General features: G+C 38.7%; 3 protein-coding genes and 2 pseudogenes across 3 annotated transcripts; all 5 read right to left on the bottom strand.

Annotated features, from left to right (window-relative positions):
• Positions 1–1236: 1236 nt before the first annotated feature.
• On the bottom strand, positions 1237–2906 carry LOC115585767 (P2Y purinoceptor 1-like; annotated as a pseudogene).
• Positions 1240–4361, bottom strand: LOC115585790 (P2Y purinoceptor 1-like; the record flags this gene model as incomplete). The annotated part of the gene is made up of 1 exon (XM_030424423.1): positions 1240–4361. A coding segment is annotated over one exon (960 nt), but the record flags the coding sequence as incomplete, so codon positions are not given.
• Positions 4362–8844: 4483 nt separating this feature from the next.
• LOC115585789 (P2Y purinoceptor 1-like) lies at positions 8845–9967 on the bottom strand (annotated as a pseudogene).
• A 4277-nt stretch (positions 9968–14244) lies between these two features.
• Positions 14245–15359, bottom strand: LOC115585787 (P2Y purinoceptor 1-like). The gene has a single exon (XM_030424422.1). The coding sequence runs from the start codon at positions 15357–15359 to the stop codon at positions 14391–14393; it is 969 nt and encodes a 322-aa protein (XP_030280282.1). The 3' UTR covers positions 14245–14390.
• A 4254-nt stretch (positions 15360–19613) lies between these two features.
• LOC115585786 (P2Y purinoceptor 1-like) lies at positions 19614–22114 on the bottom strand. The gene has a single exon (XM_030424421.1). It carries the CDS (start codon positions 21960–21962, stop codon positions 20913–20915), a length of 1050 nt encoding a protein of 349 aa, XP_030280281.1. The 5' UTR covers positions 21963–22114; the 3' UTR covers positions 19614–20912.
• Positions 22115–22708: the final 594 nt, after the last annotated feature.

A 22708-nucleotide genomic window follows, 5' to 3' on the forward strand; every position in this document is an offset into this window, starting at 1 on the left:
TGATTTTAGGAGGAGAATCCAACCTGCGCCTGCACCAACCTCCATCCAGGAAGCTACCACTGGGCAGGGCTGGACTGGGACAAAAAATCAGCCCTGGCATTTTTGGCTTAGACCAGCCCCTCATAATTAGTGGAGTACAACCGACTAGTAATTTATGTATGTGTTCCCCGAAGGAATGTATTTTACCATTATCCCAAACCAAACTCTAATTATTGTGGTGAGGTGTGCATATGTTCACTCACTTGACTGGAAAAATCGCTCACAAACCCTTTCAATCCTAGTTGTACCTCCTTAGGTATATTCTATTTCAAGCATAATGTATCATCAGCATCCTAAATCTCAGAAGTGTAGCGTCTATTGTTAACTCTACCACGTTTGTCCGCTCTGTGAAGTTCAATTCTTTTATCCTTTTTATTGAAATCATCTCTAATATGTATTTTCTGAATTTCCCTGATATAGCAGCTCAATTCTAATTCTTCAGGTTAAAAGGTGCTCTCTCCTTTAAAGAGCTATAACATGCATGCATCAGGCTAAAGACAGGGCTGCTTTATGAACTCATGCAAAGCAACTATGTCTTAAAAGCATTTTACACTGTCCTACTCTTATTCACTGTGGGCACACCTTTTACTAATAATACTTTTATATATTGTTTTTATGCTTACTTTAGTAGTGCTTAAGTTGCAAAGCTTTTTTGATCATTTAGCAGTTTTAAATCAGTTTTAAAATCATGTTTATAACCACAGCATAGAGGGTTGCTACAAATTCAAACTACTATGCAGCCTTTCAACACACCTTTAACCTAAATATCTAAAATGCTATGATGGAGCCTAAAATGGATACTTGCTGCATAAATCACTGTGAATCTGTGTTAGACTCCCTCTCGAGAGATCAAGTTGGCAGACCGCTAATTTACGGAGGTTTTTCAACCCTCAGAAACGACCGCACGACAGCAATACACTGCTAAATGGGTCCAAATATAAACCGCCACCAAAAAGCCACAAATAATGCTCAGAACAGCACCAAACTTCAGCAACAGTACAAATAGGGTCTCAGCACATAGTCCGGGGCATCTAACCTCTGCTAGCTTATAAGGTGGCATTGAAGTCACAGTACAATTTTGTATCCTGTTTAATCTAACTCATATTCACACACTTCCTGTTTTAAGGTGTTTTACTGACCCTGTTGTCAACAATATCTGGTCCTATTCTCTTAAAAAGATAACAGATATTTTCAGAATCGTTGAATTGAATTGTTTAATCTCAGTTTTTGGAGCAGGTTTACAGCAAAATGATGATGACATACATAAAACCTTGACAGCATTATAATAGAAGATGATGCAATGCAATTGTTCAGTTTCATTCTCATGTCAGACTATTTACACCAGGGAAAACTGAGTAGGGGAGACAGAAGGCCACACCACAGACTACTGAGCTTGCTGGATCAATCGTCTGACCTGAGCACGAATGTTTACATGTGCATGGAGATAAACCAGAGGTTTGAGAGCGCTGTTCAGACACACAAGGACATGACTTATCTGACGAGCAATGTAGACTCCATTATACCATTTAAAGCATATCCCCCATTTGGTAAGAACTCTAGACCAGAGGTCGAGGTTTCTGAAGACATGATAGGGGATGTAACAGACAGAGAAGAGAAGAATCAAGATGAACATCAACTTTAAACTTCTCTGTTTCAGTACCTTGTCAATAGTATTTCTGCCTGCAGAGAACAACAATCATATGTCCGTAGCAGCCCAGTGTGATGAGTAACGGGATACAAAACCCAGTGAGGGTTCATCCAAGAGTGTATTTCAGGTAATCCTCAACGTGGTCGTAATCTGTGGTATCGCAGCATTTTTCATTGTTGTTTCCATATGTTTTGGTGAAGAACATGTCTGGAAGACTTAGAACACTCACCAACAGCCAGACTGTGACCAAGATCATCACAGAATGGTGAGAGTTATTCTTCCCATCGCTCTCATTGGATGAACAATGGCCAGGTATCTGTACACACTTATACAAGTCAGGAATCCAATGCTGCCATATAGATTCACATTGAAGCAGAATCTTGTTATCCTGCAGAATGTTTCTCCAAAGATCCATTTACTCTTCATGGAGTAGTACACCACCAAAAATGGGAGTGTGAGCAGGTACAAAATATCCGTAAGTCCAAGGTTAAGAACAAACACGTTGACGTTACCCAGCTTGTTCCAGTTGTGCAGCAAAGACTTCAGTCCCCATCCATTAGCCACCAGACCAATGATGAACACTAAGATGTAGACAGGAAGCAGGAATCTGCCTGTAAAGTCCAAGATGACTCAACAATCGGTTTGATTCATCTTCTTCTGGACAGCAGTATGGTTCCTTCTCTCAGTGAATGTTTTAGTCCTCTCAACAGATCAAAACTGAATCAGAGCATGAGCACTATCGAGAAGACTTCCCGTTTTAAGCCCAAGCCACTACATACTACATTTCAAATTGTCACCTGCCAGTATTGGCTGGTTTGCGAATTGATGCAGAGTCTGAGAAGGTTTGTGTGTCAGAGGTACCACAAAACCTCTAGTCGTCTTATGACTTGTATGCCAGGGTTCAGATTTACAGTTCAGCTTACCACATCCTGAAGCAAAATACTTGTTGTAGCTGCTCTAATTTGACCTGGTGCCTCAACAAGTACATTTTACAGCTGTTTCTATCACATTAGGTCGATGTAAACAGTCATATTTAATGCAATGTTTAGTTTGCTGTATTTGTCCACCATGTTCCCTCATTATAAAAAGGGCAGAAAAACAGGACTATCACTTTGAACAATAAGCATTATTACATTTATAACAAAAAAAAGTCCACTTTTGAGGAACCAAGCAGACCAGCGAGTGGGTTTTAAAATGGCTTAATTAACCAACAGGTCATTGGATTTCCTCAACTGACTTAGATAAAAATTATTAATATTCTGTTGCAGTAAAAACACTAAAGTTTTAGTTGTAGTTATTTTGCACAACAATGCAGACAAAGTTAACATCGATGATCTGTGTTGTTTCTTTCTGAATTCACACTTTTTTGATAGTTACATTCTGCACCAGTGCAACTAAATGTGTCATTATGCTCTGATGATCTTCCTGTGCATCACTTTGAGGTTATGAGGGTGTGCTGAAGTCACACTACAATTTGTATCGCATTTATTTTTAAATATTTACACACTTCCTCTTTTAGGATGTTTTACTGAGCCTGTTGTCCACAATATCTGGTCCTGTTCTCTCAAAGAGATAACAGAGACATTTTCAGAATCGTTGAAGTGAATTTTATAGTTTAATCTCAGCTTTTGCAGCAGGTTAACAGCAAAATGATGATGACATAGATCAAACCTTGACAGCATTATAAGGGAGATGATGCAGTTTCATTCTCATGTCAGACCATTTGCACCAGGGAAAACTGAGTAGGGGGGACGGACGGCTGCACTACAACCTGACGAGCTTGCTGAATCAATCGTCTGAACTGAGCACGAATGTTTTCATGTGCATGGAGGTAAACCAGAGGGTTGAGAGCACTGTTCAGACACACAAGGACACGACTTATCTGACGAGCAATATAGACTCCATTATACCATTTATAGCATATCCCCTGTTTTGTAAGAACTCTTGTCCAGAGGTCGAGATTTCTGAATACATGATAGGGGATGTAACAGACAGAGAAGAGAAGAATCAAGATGAACATCAACTTTAAACTTCTCTGTTTCAGTACCTTGTCAATAGTATTTGTGCTGCAGAGAACAACAATAACATGTCCATAGCAGCCCAGTGTGATGAGTAACGGGATACAAAACCCAGTGAGCGTCCATCCAAGAGTGTATTTCAGGTAATCCTCAACGTGGGCGTTATCCGTGGTATCGTAGCATTTTCCAGTCTTGTTTCTAGATGCCTTTGTGAAGAACATGTCTGGAAGACTTTGGACACTCACCAAGAGCCAGACTATGACTGAGATAATCACAGAACGGGTGACAGTTATTCTTCCCATCGCTCTCATTGGATGAACAATGGCCAGGTATCTGTACACACTTATACAAGTCAGGAATCCGATGCTGCCATATAGATTCACATTGAAGCAGAATCTTGTTATCTTGCAGAATGCTTCTCCAAAGATCCATTTACTCCCCATGGAGTAGTACACCACCAAAAATGGGATTGTGAGCAGGTACAAAATATCTGTCAGTCCAAGGTTGAAAACAAACACGTTGACGTTACCCAGCTTGTTCCAGTTGTGCCGCAAAGACTTCAGTCCCCATCCATTAGCCACCAGACCAATGATGAACACTAAGATGTAGACAGGAAGCAGGAATCTGCCTGTAAAGTCAAAGCTGACACGAGGACAAGTAGTTAGTATTCATCATCTTCTGGACAACAGAATGACAGTTTCTTCTCTTTGTGAATGTTTTGGTCCTCTCAATAGACAAAAACTGAATCAGCACATGAGTACTTTCGAGAATACTTCCTGTTGTAAGCCCACGCCTCTACACACTACATTTGAGATTGTCACCCGCCAGTATTCAGGATATGACCTCAATTGACTGGTTTGCGAATCGATGCAGAGTCTAAGAAGAATGTTTGTCTGTAAGAGGTAAGCATCATGAAACCTCTAGCCATCATATCTCTAATCTACCAGTGTTTAGAACTACAGTTTGGTTTACCACATCCTGAAGCAAAATACTTGTTGTAGCTGCTCCACTTTGAGCAGATGCTTCAAACAACATGACTTGACAAGTGCATTTTAGGCTATTTCATTCACATAAGGTCCATGTAAATGGTCACATTTAATGCCAAGTTTTTCTATCATGTTAAGTCTGTATGTATAATTTAACTATAACTCTAATCAAGATGTGTGGTTTGTTACCAGAGACAGAATAACCCATTTGAAATGCATTACCTATATATTTAATACTTGTATAAGAAACACTTTGTTTATGGAGAAGTAGCCCTTAATTTTATATATAATAATTGAAACAAAGCATAAGGAAGTGTACCATCAACTCAGATTTGAACAGCTACCACAAATAGTTTATGTGGTCACCCACACTGTTTCTAACCCCTGGCAGATTTAATCTCTACCCACTAAGGCTTACCACTTACACACACATTTTAAAATGTATATTTATAGTTCAAACATTTTATTTCATGTGAAACTTTTATTTTAAGAGAAGCGACCACAGGTAGGTGCAGATTGTCCACTAAAGGCACTGTAAAAAACAAGTCTCTCTCCTGGCATTAACACCTGAAAAGTTATTTCTGCTCCGTCTTTCACCATGAAAAATCCCTAAGTAGCTTTAAAATGTTGGCTGTAACTCAACAACTTTGGCTCATTAAGTATGCCAGATTCCATTCATATGCAAATGAACACAGCTGTAACTCCGCCCCCATCCGAGCAGTTGAAACATGCCTACATTTCTTGAGAGATTCTTGATGCACATTGCAGGAGCCTGTTTATCTGTTTCAGAGGTTAAATTGCCAAGAAATTTCGTCCACACAATCATGGTTCTCAGACAACTTTGACGATCTCCTGAATTTTCATCTAGAGCCACCGAGAAGTTGAATTTTGTGGTTTTAAAGGACATTTTTAACAGCTATGGGGTGAACTTTTATACAGACATTAATGTTCTCCTCATGATGGATTGTAAGAACTTGGTGATCTTTTGACCTTTCCTCTATAGCGCCATCATGTGATCACAATTTGTGTCCAATGCTTTGGTATTCCATTCATAAATATATTTTTAACTTGTGTACTGGTATAATTTGAACCAGCTTTGGAGCAAGCAGAAAGAGCCAAGGTATAAAATGCATTATTATGTTCTGAAGCTGATGGTGATAAAGGTGTTGTTGTGTCTCAGAAGTTCAGTACTTTGTCCACTAGATGTCAGGATGTGTATAGAGGCCATCCAGTCTGAATGGAAAAGCCTTTAGAAGCACAGTGCAAGCTTTAGTGCAAAACTATGAAGAAGACATCAACAACAACAAAAAAAGCCATTACAAGCAATAGTAGTAGTAGTAAATAGTGTTGGGAAAGTTCACTTTCTACATGAACTAGTTCAAAGTTCAGTTCACAAATTTTAAAATAAACTAGTTCAGTTCATAGTTCATAATTCAAAATTTTGAACTAAGTTCACTGTTCCAAAAATGAACTAGTTCATAGTTCTTTTTCAATATGTTGCTGCGAGCTATTATTTTTCTAAATTATTGCCACAGCCCATACAGAACCACAGACAGCAGTTGTTCTATCAGTTTTAACACTGAAACTGCAGCTCTCCCACAATATACTGCAAAACCAGGTGGTCCAGCTGCGGCTGGGAGATGAAGACAGCGGAGCCGCTACTGTATGCCGTTAATGTGATTTGGGTGGTAGAGGATCTGTTTTGGCTCGCCGTTGCTTCTTGGAACCCGGCGGCCAAAGTTTACACAAAAAGGTAAGATTTTTCCCACCTGGATCATCACTGACCTTTTCATAAAATAGTTTTAAGTAATCGTACATATCATCATCAATTATAGATGCCGTATTAATGGTGGAGGCAGAGTCGGAGGTAGTGCTGCCGCCTTCATTTGTTTTTGCCTCCATGCTTCACATGTTAATGACGCATGCGGTGGTGCAACGCTGTGGTGGCTGGTGTTGCCAGTGTTATGTCCGTTCAGGACGAAATAATCTGTGTTCATTTGGTAATGCCTCACTTCATGTTTGGTATGCAGCTGTTTCTGTCTGAAATTGTTAAGTTTCGTTTTCACCGAAAGTAAAGCGAGATGCGTGCACAAACCTCTCGTCCAGCGTCCTTTTAATACACAACAGCCAGATTGGGTGTTTTTCCGCTACATATTAAGCCTGTTCACGGTGTGTTTAAGCCGGTTTTCGCCTGGAAGGCTTGATGGAAATCTGGCACTGTCTTGGACGAGGTTTAACTGTGAGAGCGCGCCGTTCACAAACGCCAGTATGAACGCGTTCACAGTAACGTTCATCAGGCAGATATACAAACGTTCAGTTCACGTTTGCCCAAAATATGAACGAGTTCATGAACGATCGTTCATTGAAAGCGTTCATGCACAACACTGGTAGTAAATTTGGATTCATTTTTCATATGAAATACCAAAAATGACTTGTGGTACTCTGTGCTGCAAGAGAAGACAATGTCTTTTGATGAATTAAGAGAAATATCAGACAAACATATAAAAAGCCACAGTATGTACAAAATAACTATAAATCTGTAAATACAACATAAAAAAAATCACTAAAATTGTTAAGAGGTAAAATTCAAAGCAATGTAAATGATGTTTGCACGCTCACTTTCTGTAGGTTTTCCCATAATGTCGATTCTTGGATAGGTCAGCGTATAGACTTATAGGCTAACAAGACCTATCTTAATGAATGAGGAGAGGGCCAGAACTCATCTGGACATAAAAACTGCACATACAGAATCGTCAGTGAAATCTGGTGAAAAAAAAAGAAAATAAAAACAAACCAAAACCTTAAAAGTTTGATGATTTTTCCTCAAAATAAGGTTTTAAACGCCTTCTGCCTCCACAAGATATACTTCTACGCTGCATGTTGCCACAGTGTTACAGCCTCTGATCAGAATATAGTCAGAAAACGATTTATCTTTATTCATATTTATCCATGTCAAGTTCCAATTCTTCCAGACTTCCGTCCCAAACACTTTTTATTCCATACACTAATGTTGCGAGATAGGCTTGTGAGTATAACAGAAACATTTGGAGCAAATATTTAGCTATCCAAAAACTACAACAACAGTCTCCCCCCCCCCCCCCCCCCCCAAAAAAAAAGGAAAAAAAAAGAAATTACAATAATGATATACAATTTTCCTTGCATCAACAAGGACAGGTCTGACTTTGTGAACATATCTTCTAGCACCAAGTATCTCACCAACTCTTGATGAATACTGGCATGGCATTGGCACATATGATGAAATGTAACTGTAAACATTTCAGCAACTTAGCATTCCAGTTCCAATGTGTGTCAGCCTCAGATGTCAAATTTGAGATTATAGGTAATTTCTACCGTGTTAACATGCTAAACTAAGAAAGTGAACTTGGTAAACAGACATTACACCTCATTATCATAAACATGTTAGGACTATCAGAGTGATCATGTTAGCATGCTGATGTTAGAATTCAATTAACAGCAATACCTCACAGTGCCACACGTCTTTAGACTCTTAATCTTTAGTTATAATATGTTCATGGTATCTTATCGTTCGTCTGATTGTAATCACGAGTACTGAATTTGAATGAAAACCTCAAAGGCTAACTGCGTTGTCAAAGTTCCTTGAATTGTGTTTAGTTTGCTGTAATTGTCCACCACCTTCATTTTAGAGAGGGCAGAAAAACAGGACTTTGACTTGGATCATAGTGCATTATTACATTTGTAACAAACAAAAGTCCACTTTGAGGATAATGAATGGCTTAATTAGCCAACAGGTCGTTGGATTACATCAACTGACTTAATCAAAATTATTCATATTTTCTCATAGTAAAAACACTTAAGTTATAGTTGGAGTCATTTTGCACAACAATGCAGACAAAGTTGTTTACATTGGTGATATGTATTGTTTCTTTCTGAAATCACATTTGTTTGATCATTACATTCTGCACCAGTGCAACTAAATGTGCCATTATACTCTGATGATCTTCCTGTGCATCACTTTGATGTTATGAGGGTGTGTTGCAGTCACAGTACAATTTTGCATCCTGTTTATTTTTAAACATTTACACACTTCCTCTTTTAGGGTGTTTTACTGAGCCTGTTGTCCACAATATCTGGTCCTGTTCTCTCAAAGAGATAACAGATATTTTCAGAATCGTTGAATTGAATTGTTTAATTTCAGTTTTTGGAGCAGGTTTACAGCAAAATGATGATGACGTACATAAACCTTGATAGCACTATAATGTAAAATGATGCAGTTTCATTCTCATTTCAGACAATTCACACGAGGGAAAATTGAGTAGGGGGGACAGACGGCCGCATGACAGCCTGACGAGCTTGCTGAATCAATTGTCTGAGCTGGGCATGAATGTTTTCATGTGCATGGAGGTAAACCAGAGGGTTGAGAGCACTGTTCAGACACACAAGGACACGACTTATCTGACGAGCAATATAGACTCCATTATACCATTTATGACATATCCCCTGATTGGTAAGAACTCTTGACCAGAGGTTGAGGTTTCTGAATACATGATAGGGGATGTAACAGACAGAGAAGAGAAGAATCAAGATGAACATCAACTTTAAACTTCCTCTGTTTCAGTACCTTGTCAATAGAATTTGTGCTGCAGAGAACAACAATCACATGTCCGTAGCAGCCCAGTGTGATGAGGAACGGGATACAAAACCCAGTGAGGGTCCATCCAAGAGTGTATTTCAGGTAATCCTCAACATGGTCGTTATCTGTGGTATCGAAGCATTTTTCAGTGTTGTTTCTATAAGTTTTGGTGAAGAACATGTCTGGAAGACTTTGAACACTCACCAACAGCCAGACTATGACCGAGATCATCACAGAATGGGTGAGAGTTATTCTTCCCATCGCTCTCATTGGGATGAACAATGGCCAGGTATCTGTACACACTTATACAAGTCAGGAATCCAATGCTGCCATACAGATTCACATTGAAGCAGAATCTTGTTATCTTGCAGAATGCTTCTCCAAAGATCCATTTACTCTCCATGAAGTAGTACACCATCAAAAATGGGAGTGTGAGCAGGTACAAAATATCTGTAAGTCCAAGGTTGAGAACAAACACGTTGACGTTACCCAGCTTCTTCCAGTTGTGCAGCAGAGACTTCAGTCCCCATCCATTAGCCACCAGACCAATGATGAACACTAAGATGTAGACAGGAAGCAAGAATCTGCCTGTAAAGTCCAAGCTGACAGGAGGACAAACGGTTTCATTCATCATTTCTGGACAGCAGTACAAACAGTTCCTTCTCTCTGTGAATGTTTTGGTCTTCTCAACAGATAAAAACTGAATCAGAGCATGAGTGCTTTCCAGAAGACTTCCTGTTGTAAGCCCACGCCTCTACATGCTACATTTAAGATCTGCAACGACCAATACTCTAGAAATAACTTCAGTTGGCTGGTTTGTGAATCGATGCAGAGTCTAAGAAGAAGGTTTGTCTGTCAGAGGTAAGCCTCATGAAATCTCTACCCATCTTGTCTCTAATCTACCAGTGTTTAGAACTACAGTTTGGTTTACCACATCCTGAAGCAAAATACTTTACTGTTGTAGCTGCTCCACTTTGAGCCGATGCCTCAAACAACATGACTTGACAAGTACATTTTAGGCTATTTCATACACATTATGTCGATGTAAACGGTCACATTTAATGCCAAGTTTTTCTATCATGTTAAGTCTGTATGTTTAATTTAAATAACTAAAACTATAATCAAGATGTGTGGTTTGTTACCAGGGACAGAATAACCAATTTGAAATGCATTACTTATATATTTAATACTTGTATAAGAAAGACTTTGTTCATGGAGAAGTCACCCTTAATTTTATATATAATAATTGAAACAAAGCATAAGGAATATGTCTGAGTCCGTATTAATTTAATTTGATAATAATCAGACTTAGTTACTTGATTGTTTTTCAGTCACTCAACATGATAGAAAACACTTTGCATTAAAAGTGAGCTTTGATGTTAAACCTAAGTAATGAAATTAGATGGATTTAGATTTACATGTATTAAAAGTCATTGTTTTGGGCAAATTATTTTTCAAGGGTACCATCAACTCAGATTTGAACAGCTACCACAGACAATTTATGTGGTCACCAGTGTTGGTCAAGTTACTTGGAAATAGTAATTAGTTACTGATTACTTCTCCAAGAAAGTCATCCAGTTACTTTACTGATTACTTATTTTCAAAAGTAAATATTTACTTCACTAGTTACTTTACTAAGTTACTTTTCAAAAACATGATGCACAACCTGAATACGCTATAAAGCAATAGACCTTTCGTGGCAGCGGGAAATAAATGGACAACAGCCAGACATGAGATAAACAAACCCAGTGTGAGCCAACATTACAGTAGCAACAGCTCCCAAAGGGCTTTGCATCACTACCCGTCTCTTCTAGTAGGGCTGGGTATTGTTAAGAACCTCATGATTCGATTTTGATTCTTTAGGTCGCAATTCGATACAATATCGATTCGATTCAATACTGATTTAAATGCTTCAATATGGATTCAGTAATAAGCAGTAATAAACAAATAATTTATTAGAGTACCTGTTGATAATTTTCAAATTCAAAAAAGTAATCTTAAATCTTTCCTCTAGGAAGCTCTAGTTGAAATGTAAACAAAGGCACACGATGTGTTAAGTTATAAAATAGTGCAACCATAGTTAAGTTACTTGTACCCCACAAGGGGTAACAAGTTGACACTGATATGGCGGGTGGATAGTGCCAGGGTACCCCGCAGGAGACTCTCGTGTGACATCAACGTCTGAACTGACGTCGCCAGTGCAAGTCGTCGTTGATAAGTACGTCGCCACACCTACGCCGTCATGCCCCACCCCCCCACCCCCCACACGCGCGCGCGCACATACGCACAATTTCAACTTTCTACCATCAGTTCTGGTCTCCATAAATCGGTTCTGTTTGGCTTATACATAGCCTACCTAAACTTTACAGTAGGCTAATCTCAGCACACTTAGAGGGCAAGAGTAGTTATTTGAAACCATCAACCAACATATTAACATAATTAATCTAAGATTGTTTTTATTGTTTTTTATCAGCATCTCATGTAGCCTATAACATTTATTAAATAGGTCTACTTTATTTTGTATATTGCATGTTTCCACCTGATTCTTTTATATTATATACTTATTGATGGTACACAAATAAAATAAAATAAAATAAAATATACCTGACTGAAAAAAAAAAAAAAAAGGAAACACAACAGGACTTGCCCATTGCAATTTTTACTGGAGCGGCAAGTTCATTTGTTGCAGAACTCCTACCAAGTGAGCTATTGAGGTAACAAATAAACATGTAGGGGGGTGTCCTTTTAAGCCACTGTCCCACAATAACTGTTAATAGTTATACTAGAGATGTGTTGCCCTCTATTTGTCTTGAGCACTTATAGTCTGCCAATTCTTACATGTTGCACCTTTCATCTTAAAAAATTCTGAGTGTGACGACGTACTTTGTAGACAACGTATTTTGGTGACAACGTGTGTTTTAGGCGTATATTTTGTTAGTAATTCTAACATACACCGTCGTCACTTCGTCGTCGATACACTTTTCTTTCAATGCACTCGCCGTGAAGTCGCCACCGGTGTCTCATCTGCTGTCCCATTCACTCCCATTCAAAAATCCACACGGTCAGGCAGTGACGGAAGGGGAGGTTGCTCCTTCTCCGTCTCCTGGTAATCCTTGCATTGGCACTATCCACCCGCCATACAACGGTCTTTCCGCGGCGCATCACCCTCCAACCCTCAAGCGAGATCGCGGTCGAGGCGCTTCCAGCTGCTGGAGGCGGGGACCGAGAGGCGTCCGGCGAGGGACAGCCGCTGCAATCAGCCCTGCATACGACACTCAGTGCATTTACATGACACTCAAGAAAACCGAATTACTGCGTTAGTCTGACTATGATCGGATTTTTAAGATGCATGTATACACCTTAGTCTGACTAAAATTGGACCGGATCAGAACTGAACTATGGCTGTAATCTGACTTAGCTGTGCATATAAACGCACTGATTGTCACTCACGAGACAGTCTCAAAAAATCACGGTTAAGTAACGCAGTAACGCAGTAATCTAAATACTGTTTTTGCTATTGTAATCCCTTACTTTACTCGTTACTTGAAAAAAGTAATCGGATTACAGTAACACGTTACTGCCCATCAGTGGTGGTCACCCACACTGTTTCTAACCCCTGGCAGATTTAATCTCTACCCACTAAGGCTTACCACTTACACACACATTTTAAAATTCACATTTGTAGTTCAAATATTTTATTTCATGTGAAACTTTTATTTTAAGAGAAGCGACTGCAGGTAGGTGCAGATTGTCCACTAAAGGCACTGTAAAAAAAACAAGTCTCTCTCCTGGCATTAACACCTGAAAAGTCATCTCCGCTCAGTCTTTCACCATGAAAAATCCCTAAGTAGCTTTAAAATGTTGGCTGTAACTCAACAACTTTGGCTCATTAAGTATGCCAGATTCTATTGATATGCAAATGAACACAGCTGTAACTCCGCCCCCATCCGAGCAGCTGAAACATGCCTACATTTCTTGAGAGATTCTTGATGCACATTGCAGGAGCCTGTTTCTCTGTTTCAGAGGTTAAATTGCCAAGAAATTTGGTCCACACAATCATGGTTCTCAGACGATCTTTGACGATCTCCTGAATTTTCATCTAGAGCCACCAAGAAGTTGAATTTTGTGGTTTTAAAGGACATTTTTAACAGCTATGGGGTGAACTTTTGTAAAGACATTAATGTTCTCCTCATGATGGATTGCAAAAACTTGGTGATCTTTTGACCTTTGCTCTATAGCGCCATCATGTGACCACATTTTGTGTCCAATGCTTTGGTTTTAATTTTTTTTGTTTTTATGTTCTGAAGATGATGGTGATAAAGCTGTTGTTGTGCCTCAGCAGTTCAGTACTTTGTCCACTAGATGTCAGGATGTGTATAGAGGCCATCCAGCCTGACTGAAAAAGCCTTTATAGTTTTGCACTAAAGCTTGTACTGTGCTTCTAAAGAAGACATCAACATAAAAAAGCCATCACAAGTTATAGTAGTAGTTAATGTGGCTTCATTTTTCATATGAAATACCGAAAGTGGCTTTTGTGGTACTGTGTGTTGCAAGAGGAAGACGTGTATTGTACAATGACTTTTGATGAATAATGAAGAGAAATATCAGACAAAGATATGAAATACCACAGTATATATGAAATAACTATACATTTGTAAATGCAATATGAAAAAAATGAACTGAAATAATTTAGAGTTAAAGTGCAGGACGTGTAAAATACTGAAATTTTTTTTACTATACATGAATTATTTACAACATAACAACTGAAGAAAATGAAAAAATAAGTGCAATGTCATCTGGCTACAAACACACAAACAAAACTGTACAAGTGAAAAACTGCATTGCTCACATCAGAAAAAAATATCTGTCAACACAATGGTTGGGGTAGTTGTGTGGCATAAATTTCTACCAAACAAAGAATTGTAAGTTACAAAAATTTGCTCTTAAAGACATACTGTCCTCAATTCATGGTTAAGCTGTTTGGTTACAAAAGTTACTTTTGTTAAAAAAGTACATAAAACCTTGACAGCAGTATAGTGGAAGATGATGCAATGCAATTGTTCAGTTTCATTCTCATTTCAGACAATTTACACCAGGGAAGACTGAGTAGGGGGAACAGACGCCTGCATGACAGCCTGACGAGCTTGCTGGATCAATCGTCTGAGCTGGGCACAAATGTTTTCACGTGCATGGAGGTAAACCAGAGGATTGAGAGCGCTGTTCAGACACACAAGGACACGACTTATCTGACGAGCAATATAGACTCTATTATACCATTTATAGCATATCCCCTGTTTGGTAAGAACTCTTGACCAGAGGTTGAGGTTTCTGAATACATGATAGGGGATGTAACAGACAGAGAAGAGAAGAATCAAGATGAACATCAACTTTAAACTTCTCTGTTTCAGTACCTTGTCAATAGTATTTGTGCTGCAGAGAACAACAATCACGTGTCCGTAGCAGCCCAGTGTGATGAGTAACGAGATACAAAACCCAGTGAGGGTCCATCCAAGAGTGTATTTCAGGTAATCCTCAACATAGTCGTTATCTGTGGTGTCGTAGCATTTTTCAGTGTTGTTTCCATATGTTTTGGTGAAGAACATGTCTGGAAGACTTTGAACACTCACCAAGAGCCAGACTATGACTGAGATCATCACAGAATGGGTGAGAGTTATTCTTCCCATCGCTCTCATTGGATGAACAATGGCCAGGTATCTGTACACACTTATACAAGTCAGGAATCCAATGCTGCCATATAGATTCACATTGAAGCAGAATCTTGTTATCTTGCAGAATGCTTCTCCAAAGATCCATTTATTCTTCATGGAGTAGTACACCATCAAAAATGGAAGTGTGAGCAGGTACAAAACATCTGTAAGTCCAAGGTTGAGAACAAACACGTTGACGTTACCCAGCTTGTTCCAGTTGTGCAGCAAAGACTTCAGTCCCCATCCATTAGCCACCAGACCAATGATGAACACTAAGATGTAAACAGGAAGCAGGAATTTGCCTGTAAAGTCAAAGCTGACAGAAGGACAAGCAGTTTCATTCAGCATCTTCTGGAAAGCAGTACATATAGCTCCTTCTGTCAGTGAATGTTTTAGTCTTCTCAACAGATAAAAACTGAATCAGCACACGAGTACTTTCGAGATGAGTTTGTGTTGTAAGACCACGCCTCTACATGCTACGTTTGAGATCTTCAACTGCCATACTATGGAAATGAGGCATCATGAACTCTCTACCTATCTTATCTGTAATCTGCCAGGGTTTGTAATTACAGATAGGCTTGCCACATCTTGTCGTGAAATTCTTCTCTGTTGTAGCTTCTCCACTTGGAGCTGGTGTCTCAAACATGATGACTTGACATTTACATTTTACGGCTGTTTCTGTCACATTAGGTCGATGTAATCGGTCACATTTAATGCAAAGTTTTTCTATCATGTTGAGTCTGTGTGTGCAAAGGAAATAACTAGATGTGTAGAATGTCACCGGAGACAGAATAACCCATTTGAGACAGTCACCCTTAATTTTTTACATAATAATTGAATAAAAACATAAGTAAGAAGTTTAATTTAATAAAAATCAGACTTTGTTATTTGATTGATTTTAAGTCACTCAACATGATGGGAAATACTTGCATTAAAAATGACCTTTGATATTAAACCTAAGTAATGAAATTAGATGGATTTAAATTTACATGTAACCAATTCATTGTTTTAGGTAAATTATTTTTCAAGCGTACCATCAGCTCAAAGTTGAGCAGCTGCCACAGATTACACATTTTACCACAAGATGTGGTCAGCCATACTGTTTCTAACCCCTGGCAGATTAAACTTCTACCCACTAAGGCTTACCACTTACACACACATTTTAAGATTTATATTTATAGTTCAAACATTTTCATTATAAGAAACTTTTATCTTAAAAGAAGCAACTACAGCTATAGGTGCAGATTCTCCACTGTCAGATGCAAAAACAAGTCCCTCTCCTGGCATTAATGAAACCCCTGAAAAGTCATCTCTGCTCAGTCTTTTACCATAAAAAATCCCTAAGAAGCTTTAAAATGACTTGGTTGTAACTCAACAACTTTGCCTCATTAAGTATGCCAGATTGTATTTATATGCAAATGAACATGGTTTTAACTCCGCCCCCATCCGAGCAGCTGAAACATGCCTACATTTCTTGAGAGATGCACATTGCAGGAGCCTGTTTCTCTGTTTCAGAGGATAAATTGCCATGAAATTGATCCAGACAATTATGGGTCTTAGACGATCTTTGACGTTCTCCTGAATTTTCCTCTAGAGCCACCAAGAAGTTGAATTTTATGGTTTTAAAGGACATTTTTGACATCTATGAGGTGAACTTTGTACAGACATGTATGTTCTCCTCATGATGGACTGTAATAACTTGCTAATCTTTTGACCTTTCCTCTATAGCACCACCATGTGATCAGATTTTGTGTCCAATACTTTGGTATTCCATTTATAAATTCATTTTTAAGTTGTGTACTGATATAATTTGAACCAGCTCTGGAGCAAGCAGAAAGAGCAAAGGTATAAAATGCATTCTTATGTTCTGAAGATGATGATGATAAAGGTGTTGTTGTGCCTCAGCAGTTCAGTACTTTGTCCACTAGATGTCAGGATGTGTATAGAGGCCATCCAGCCGGACTGAAAAAGCGTCTAGATCAGGGCTATTCAATTAACTTGGAATTGGGCTTAATTTTTGCTTAATTTTTCATATGAAATACCAAAAGTGACTTTTGTGGTACTGTGTGCTGCAAGAGGAAGACATGGACTGTACAATGACTTTTGATGAATAATTAAGAGAAATATCAGACAAACATGTGCAAAAAGCCACAGTATGTACAAAATAACTATGAATCTGTAAATACAATATGAAAAAAAAAATCAATACCACTTAAATCATTTAGAGGTAAAATTCAATGCAATGTAAATTATGTTTGCACGCTCACTTTCAGTAGAGTTTCCCCAAAATGTCGATTCTTGGATAGGTTAATGTCATCAGCGTATAGACTTATAGCTAACTAGACCTATCTTAAAGGAGTCATCACCCAGAAATAGCAATTTCTCTCGTTAAATCATGCATATTGGTGTTGGACCTCTGTTGAAACTTGCCTGAAAAGCTGGAGTTTGAAAGTGGCTTATTTTTTTCGCTTTGGCTCTTTTTCCGAACAGGAATAGCGCACAGTAGTGCGCGTTCCTAAAGCACGAGATTTTGACTCTGCTCCTGTGGTGACGTTACCACAGGAGGCTACTTGCATATTAAGCATCGGCTCACAGCCGTCCTCATCCAGAGTGAGCACGCTGAATCTGCTTATTTCTCTGTCATTTTCACGCCATACATCATCACCGCCAGCATTAAAACTCAGGTCTTACATGTAAAACACGAGTGTGAAAAGTAAGACGGAAAAAAAAAAGAATTTACCATTCAGAGACATCCTGCTGTAAACGTGTCTCTTCCACCGTCTCTGCCTCTTCACTCTCCTGTTTGGTTTTCGACTCCGGCTCATACATAAATGCCTGAATTCCGTAAGGTTCGTCATTTAGTGTGTGCGCCATGACAGGGGGCTGTTTATGTTTTGGAGTCTGTGTGCATGCAGGCTCGCTCCCCATTCCGGCTCTGTCCTTCCTGCGGCCAATCACCGCGCGCCTCATTACATATTAATACAATGCACATCCGGACCGGTCAAAACCTCGCGCATAATCTCGCGTGAGAAAGTCGCGGTATGAAAAAGTGTCAGAACAAGCTCTATGTTTGATTTATTTTTAATTATTTTTTTTCTAATAAGTTTTAAGAATTGATCCAAAGCGATCCAAGAGGGACTGGATATGTAAAAAACCAGGTGATGACTCCTTTAATGAATGAGGAGAGGGCCAGAACTCACCTGGACATAAAAACTGCACATACAGAATCGTCATTGAAATCTGGTGAAAAAAAGAAAAAATAAGAAAAGAAAAACAAACCAAAATCTTAAAAGTTAAAACCTGAAAATAAGGTTTCAAACACTATCTGCCTCGACAAGTTATACTTCTACGCTGCATGCACAGCCTATGATCAGAATATGGTCAGAAAACCATTCATTTTTATTCATACTTATCCATATCAAGCTCCAATTCTTTCAGACTTCCCACCTCAAACACATTTTATTTCAGACGCTAACATTGCGAGATAGGCTTGTGAATATAAGAGAAACATTTGGATGGAGCAAATATTTAGCTATCCAAAAACTACAATAAACAGTCACAACACCCTCTCAAAATGTTTACCACAATAATATAACATTTTCCTGACATCCACAAGGCCAGGTCTTTTAATTAAAAATGACTTTGGGGAGATTTCTTCTAGCACCAAGTATCTTACCAGCTCTTGGACGAATACTGGCATGACATTTGCACACATGCTCAAGCCTTCCTCAGGATGAAATGTAACTGTAAACATTTCAGCAACTTAGCATTCCAGTTCCAATGTGTGTCAGCCTCAGATGTTAAATTTTGAGATTATAGGTCATTTCTACCGTGATAACACGCCAAACAAAGAAGGTAAACTTGGTAAACAGAGATTACACCTCATTTTCATAAACATGTTAGGACTATCAGAGTGATCATGTTAGCATGCTGATGTTAGAATTCAGTTAACAGCAATACCTCACAGTGCCACACGTCTTTAGACTCTTAATCTTTAGTTATAATATGTTCATGGTATCTTATCGTTCGTCTGATTGTAATCATGAGCACTGAATTTGAATGAAAACCTCAAAGGCTAACTGCGTTGTCAAACTTCCTTGAATTGTGTTTAGTTTGCTGTAATTGTCCACCACTTTTATTATAGAGAGGGCAGAAAAACAGGACTTTGACTTGGATCATAGTGCATTATGCATTATTAAATGGCTTAATTAGCCAACAGGTCGTTGGATTTCCTCAACTGACTTAATCAAAATTATTCATATTTTCTCATAGTAAAAACACTTAAGTTATAGTTGGAGCCATTTTGCACAACAATGCAGACAAAGTTGTTTACATTGGTGATATGTATTGTTTCTTTCTGAAATCACATTTGTTTGATCGTTACATTCTGCACCAGTGCAACTAAATGTGCCATTATGCTCTGATGATCTTCCTGTGCATCACTTTGATGTTATGAGGGTGTGTTGCAGTCACAGTACAATTTTGCATTCTGTTTATTTTTAAACATTTACACACTTCCTCTTTAAGGGGGTTTTACTGAACCTGTTGTCCACAGTATCTGGTCCTATTCTCTCAAAGAGATAACAGATATTTTCAGAATCGTTGAATTGAATTGTTTAATTTCAGTTTTTGGAGCAGGTTTACAGCAAAATGATGATGACATACATAAACCTTGATAGCATTATAATGTAAACTGATGCAGTTTCATTCTCCTTTCAGACAATTCACACGAGGGAAAATTGAGTAGGGGGGACAGACGGCCGCATGACAGCCTGACGAGCTTGCTGAATCAATCGTCTGAGCTGGGCATGAATGTTTTCATGTGCATGGAGGTAAACCAGAGGGTTGAGGGCACTGTTCAGACACACAAGGACACGACTTATCTGACGAGCAATATAGACTCCATCATACCATTTGTAGCATATCCCCTGTTTGGTAAGAACTCTTGACCAGAGGTTGAGGTTTCTGAATACATGATAGGGGATGTAACAGACAGAGAAGAGAAGAATCAAGATGAACATCAGCTTTAAACTTCTCTGTTCATGTTAGCATGCTGATGTTAGAATTCAATTAACAGCAATACCTCACAGTGCCACACGTCTTTAGACTCTTAATCTTTAGTTATAATATGTTCATGGTATCTTATCGTTCGTCTGATTGTAATCATGAGCACTGAATTTGAATGAAAACCTCAAAGGCTAACTGCGTTGTCAAAGTTCCTTGAATTGTGTTTAGTTTGCTGTAATTGTCCACCACCTTCATTTTAGAGAGGGCAGAAAAACAGGACTTTGACTTGGATCACAGTGCATTATTACATTTGTAACAAACAAAAGTCCACTTTTGAAGATCCAGGCAGTCCAGCCAATGGGTTTTAAGATGGCTTAATTTGTTAACAGGTCGTTGGATTTCCTCAACTGACTTAATCAAAATTATTAATATTTTCTCATAGTAAAAACACTTAAGTTATAGTTGGAGTTATTTTGCACAACAATGCAGACAAAGTTGTTTACATTGGTGATATGTATTGTTTCTTTCTGAAATCACATTTGTTTGATCGTTACATTCTGCACCAGTGCAACTAAATGTGCCATTATGCTCTGATGTTCTTCCTGTGCATAACTTTGATGTTATGAGGGTGTGTTGCAGTCACACTACCATTTTGCATCCTGTTTATTTTTAAACATTTACACACTTCCTCTTTTAGGGTGTTTTACTGAACCTGTTGTCCACAGTATCTGGTCCTGTTCTCTCAAAGAGATAACAGATATTTTCAGAATCGTTGAATTGAATTGTTTAATTTCAGTTTTTGGAGCAGGTTTACAGCAAAATGATGATGACATACATAAACCTTGATAGCATTATAATGTAAAATGATGCAGTTTCATTCTCATTTCAGACAATTCACACAAGGGAAAATTGAGTAGGGGGGACAGACGGCCGCATGACAGCCTGACGAGCTTGCTGAATCAATTGTCTGAGCTGGGCATGAATGTTTTCATGTGCATGGAGGTAAATCAGAGGGTTGAGAGCGCTGTTCAGACACACAAGGACACGACTTATCTGACGAGCAATATAGACTCCATTATACCATTTGTAGCATATCCCCTGTTTGGTAAGAACTCTTGTCCAGAGGTCGAGATTTCTGAATACATGATAGGGGATGTAACAGACAGAGAAGAGAAGAATCAAGATGAACATCAACTTTAAACTTCTCTGTTTCAGTACCTTGTCAATAGAATTTGTGCTGCAGAGAACAACAATCACATGTCCGTAGCAGCCCAGTGTGATGAGGAACGGGATACAAAACCCAGTGAGGGTCCATCCAAGAGTATATTTCAGGTAATCCTCAACATGGTCGTTATCCGTGGTATCGAAGCATTTTTCAGTGTTGTTTCCATATGTTTTGGTGAAGAACATGTCTGGAAGACTTTGAACACTCACCAACAGCCAGACTATGACCGAGATAATCACAGAATGGGTGAGAGTTATTCTTCCCATCGCTCTCATTGGATGAACAATGGTCAGGTATCTGTACACACTTATACAAGTCAGGAATCCAATGCTGCCATACAGATTCACATTGAAGCAGAATCTTGTTATCTTGCAGAATGCTTCTCCAAAGATCCATTTATTCTTCATGGAGTAGTACACCACCAAAAATGGGAGTGTGAGCAGGTACAAAATATCTGTAAGTCCAAGATTGAAAACAAACACGTTGACGTTACCAAGCTTCTTCCAGTTGTGCAGCAGAGACTTCAGTCCCCATCCATTAGCCACCAGTCCAGTGATGAACACTAAGATGTAGACAGGAAGCAGGAATCTGCCTGAAAAGTCCGAACTGACATGAGGACAAGCAGTTTCATTCATCATCTTCTGGACAGCAGTACAAACGGTTCCTTCTCTCTGTGAATGTTTTGGTCTTCTCAGCAGATAAAAACTGAAACAGAGCATGAGCTTCCTGTTGTAAGCCCACGCTTCTACACACTACATTTACGATCTGCAATTACCAATATTCTGGAAATAACTTCAGTTGGCTGGTTTGCGAATCGATGCAGAGTCTAAGAAGAATGTTTGTCTGTAAGAGGTAAGCCTCATGAACCCTTTACCAGTCTTATCTCTAATCTACCAGTGTTTAGAACTACAGTTTGGTTTACCACATCCTGAAGCCAAATACTTGCCTGTTGTAGCTGCTCCACTTTGAGCCGATGCCTCAAACAACATGACTTGACAAGAACATTTTAGGCTATTTCATACACATTATGTCGATGTAAACCGTCACATTTAATGCCAAGTTTTTCTATCATGTTAAGTCTGTATGTATAATTTAAATAACTATAATTAAGATGTGTGGTTTGTTGCAGGAGACAGAATAACCCATTTGAAATGTATTTATGTTGTTTGTTTCGGACATGTCAATTCATAAGCATCACATTTCATCATTGTTCAAATAATACAACACACATGGCCGAAAGGGAAAAGCGGGAGAAGCCAAATCTTATCAAGTCCCGCCCCCATTACCCACAGTATAAAATCTTCATTCTGATCTTTTCTTGTCTTTTGCAAATTACTTTTTTCTTTTCTTCTCTTTTTTTCTTTTGTTATGACCTTTGACAAAACATATTACAGCAGTAGCATACAGAGCTGAATTCAAGCTCTAGACAGTACATACAGATTACATGTGTGTCTGCACATGTGTC

Source organism: Sparus aurata, chromosome 7 (genome assembly GCF_900880675.1).
Source record: "Sparus aurata chromosome 7, fSpaAur1.1, whole genome shotgun sequence".
NCBI classification, from domain to species: Eukaryota; Metazoa; Chordata; class Actinopteri; order Spariformes; family Sparidae; genus Sparus; species Sparus aurata.

Excerpts from the sequence above, each read along its gene's own strand:
- LOC115585786 (XM_030424421.1), bottom strand. The coding sequence starts at position 21,962 with ATGCTCTGTTTCAGTTTTTATCTGCTGAGAAGACCAAAACATTCACAG.
- LOC115585787 (XM_030424422.1), bottom strand. The coding sequence starts at position 15,359 with ATGCTGAATGAAACTGCTTGTCCTTCTGTCAGCTTTGACTTTACAGGC.